At 36.1% G+C, this 3,118-nt stretch overlaps 1 protein-coding gene across 1 annotated transcript; it reads right to left on the minus strand.

Annotated features, from left to right (window-relative positions):
* Nucleotides 1–1,365: 1,365 nt before the first annotated feature.
* LOC136276122 (keratin, type II cytoskeletal 1-like) lies at nucleotides 1,366–2,499 on the minus strand. The gene has a single exon (XM_066087145.1). It carries the CDS (start codon nucleotides 2,497–2,499, stop codon nucleotides 1,366–1,368), a length of 1,134 nt encoding a protein of 377 aa, XP_065943217.1.
* Nucleotides 2,500–3,118: the final 619 nt, after the last annotated feature.

Consider the following 3,118-nt stretch of genomic DNA (forward strand, 5'->3'; position numbering starts at 1 on the left):
ACAAATATACTACAAGCAAAACATTAATCGAATTTGATTATTAAAATGACCTGGATTACCGTCTACGAGTTAGGAGGGATGGATGGTCATTCTATTTTTAGACTATAAAATAATATTCTTGTGATGGAGAGTTCGGTACATGTTCTATTCGAATTGTAAATTATTTTGAGTTTTCTTCTCTATAATATAGTTTGCGGCTAAAAATATCATATATTTAAGGTGGCATGGACACCTCCGTGTTGTGACGTACTATTTATCGAAATAAACAATAAAATCAAATGTAATTTTATAGATATAGCGCAGTGGGTCAAAGGTTTCTCTACGAGACTGTAAGTAATGAGTTCGAATACCGCTAGGGATTTTAAAGTTTTTATGTTTCCAAAATTAAAAAAAATTATTTTTGGTTTGATATTGTGAACTTTGAAAATTCTAAACAAGTGAAAGTATTCTAATTATGATGTACTTTCATCCACATAAATATCGACATATGTCCCATACCACCTTAAGGTCAGAAGACACGTTCCTCGAAAAACGATGGTTATTTTTCAAATTTTCAACGCCATGATAATACACTAAATAAAATTGTTCTTGTCTATTATCAGTTTTAAAATAATTAAATTTTTAAAAAGATATATAAGTATTTATGCCAATTTTTTTTATATCAGCAATTCAAGTGTACAATATACATTTATTTTTGTATTTTGAATACGATTATATTTGAAATTGCCTATTCTAGTATTTTGCACAAATGCCTGGTAAGGTACTCTAATTTTTTGTAAGAAAGCTTGTCAAAGTATAAGTAAATCAATAACAAATTCCTGGAAAAAGTTATATGAAATTGAGGAACGTGTCGTCTGACCTTAATTATAAGGTAGATCAGATGGGTAGATTGTTGACCTTCCAGTCCCCTCAAGTGAAATTTTAAGGACCATTATGAAATGAAGTATGATTGGATAAGGATATTCGGTTATATTTAACGTAAAAACATGCATTAATTGATTTTAACAATTATTTGTAAAATAACATACACATGCACAAATTAAAATTAATTTTTATGCATAAGTGGTTTTATTACAGTTTAATGAATAGCTGCTTTTGTACTGAAGTTATTCTATACTAATTGCCAGTTAAGTTTATAAATTATAACAAAGAAATAAGCCTTGTCAACAGAGATTTGGCATTCATATAATCATTGGAAAAATCATTATAATGAATATATGTAAATTAAAAATGTGCATAACATTTATTTCGAATGACAATTTATGTTTTATTAGATTTGTGTATTCTACATAACAGTCATTATGGCATTGTCAACCACTTCAGAAGTGACATAAATTTCTACACATGAAAGCAAATTTGGATACTTTATGCGTTACCGGGGTTTTCGTTGTTTTGGTCACTTGTTTTTATCTTGGCCACGTCACGTGATAGTGCCTCAATGATTTTAGTGGCGCTGTTGAGGCGCTCCCAGAGACCATTCCACATATCCTTCGTAGCCTCCCGGTCTCTGTTTACGGTGTCCGAAAGTTCCGAAAGCTTCTGTGAAATGAGGGCAGGGCTAGAGCTCAATGTCTTGTTCCGAAGGTTATTGACAGTCTCTCGTTGCGCGTTTAGATCTTCTTCGAATGCAGACAAGGTGTTGTGCAGTCGACCTGGATCAAACCCCTCCAAGAGTTTAGAGTGAGTTTCTAGTGTATTGCCGAGCAATTTTGTTTTTTGTACGAGTGACACAACGTCCCTTTGAATAGTCTTTAAATCTACTCCCAACAAAGTTGACTGCAATCCATCGATCTTAGAGTTCACTATGGATATTTGTCCTTCGACCTTTTCCTCTGATCTTTGGACACTCTCTCTAACAGCTTGAAGTTCCCGTTCAAAGTTGGTAATTCCTTGACCATTCTTTTCTACGGTAGTTTTTAGCGAATTCACCTCGTTTTGAACTCCCTGAACTGACTGGGGCAGACGCTGGAGATCGCTCAGGGTTATCGTCTGCTTGTTTAGTAGCTGTCTTTGTGACGACTGTTCCGACGCCAGCGCAGCAACGATGTCCATCTGACGCGTCAGCTGCATTTGTAGAGAAACGCTTGTATCCATTACTTTTCTGCTTAGAAACTTATAGTCACTATAAACTGTCTCGTTCATTCGATGAAGCGCTTCCTCCATGTCGGCAAAGTTCTGATTCTCGGTGTCTATTTTACCAAGTTCGGTTTTGATCTGCCCCAGATCTTGTGAGATGGCTTTCATCTCTTCCTGGACTGCTGCCGAAGCGTTTTGCATTTTTGTTATTTCGGCCCCAAGAGTGGCAGCCACTGAGTTCGCTCTCTCCCGGGCAACGCTTAATTCCGAATCAATCCTTCCAACATCGGGGGTGCCACAAGACACCCCGTTTCCTTCGGGAACGATAAACTCGTAGCGGCATTGCTGCTGGCTCCAACTAGTAGGGATAGTTGCAGCCATCACCCAAATTGTCAAGAAGCGGTAGTAGCACTGGGCAGCCATGATGGGGGTAATGTGAAAAAGAATTGAAATCGAGACCCTTTTATAAAGGAATATGTCTTCCTTCTTGGGCTTTGATCGGGTTTACCATGGGGGTCACACTTCTCTTTATGATAAGTATACAGGTTATAAATCTGACCAGACATAACTTTGTGCAAACACATTATTTGTCTTTTGGAATTTTTAATGTTTTCATTTGATTCGTTGGCAATTTTGAAATTAACTTTGAGTATAATTTGTCCGGTTTCCTTTCGTTGGCCCCACGTCGACTTTCGCCATGTTCATGTTCCTAGGAACTGATGGTGATCGGGCAATTTTAGGGAATTACTCATTCTGATTTTTTTTTAATGCAAATACTTCGTTTTCCTTTTATCAAGATTGAAACGCAAGAATAAGATCAATAGAACAAAAAGTGGACATCTCTTACGAATGTCTTTAAATTCTTTAGTTAGCAACATATTTTAGTACAATTGTAATTCCGCCGTTTGAAGAAATTGACATGTAGCTTTTTCATGACACCTATTTTGGACTTAAAATATTACTTTATACTACTAATACTATTTGAATAACCGGGATATCCATTAATGAACGCGGGGCAAATCATCAAAACATCAAAATGGAC

Source organism: Magallana gigas, chromosome 6, assembly GCF_963853765.1.
Source record: "Magallana gigas chromosome 6, xbMagGiga1.1, whole genome shotgun sequence".
NCBI lineage: Eukaryota > Metazoa > Mollusca > Bivalvia > Ostreida > Ostreidae > Magallana > Magallana gigas.

Excerpts from the sequence above, each read along its gene's own strand:
- LOC136276122 (XM_066087145.1), bottom strand. The coding sequence starts at position 2,499 with ATGGCTGCCCAGTGCTACTACCGCTTCTTGACAATTTGGGTGATGGCT.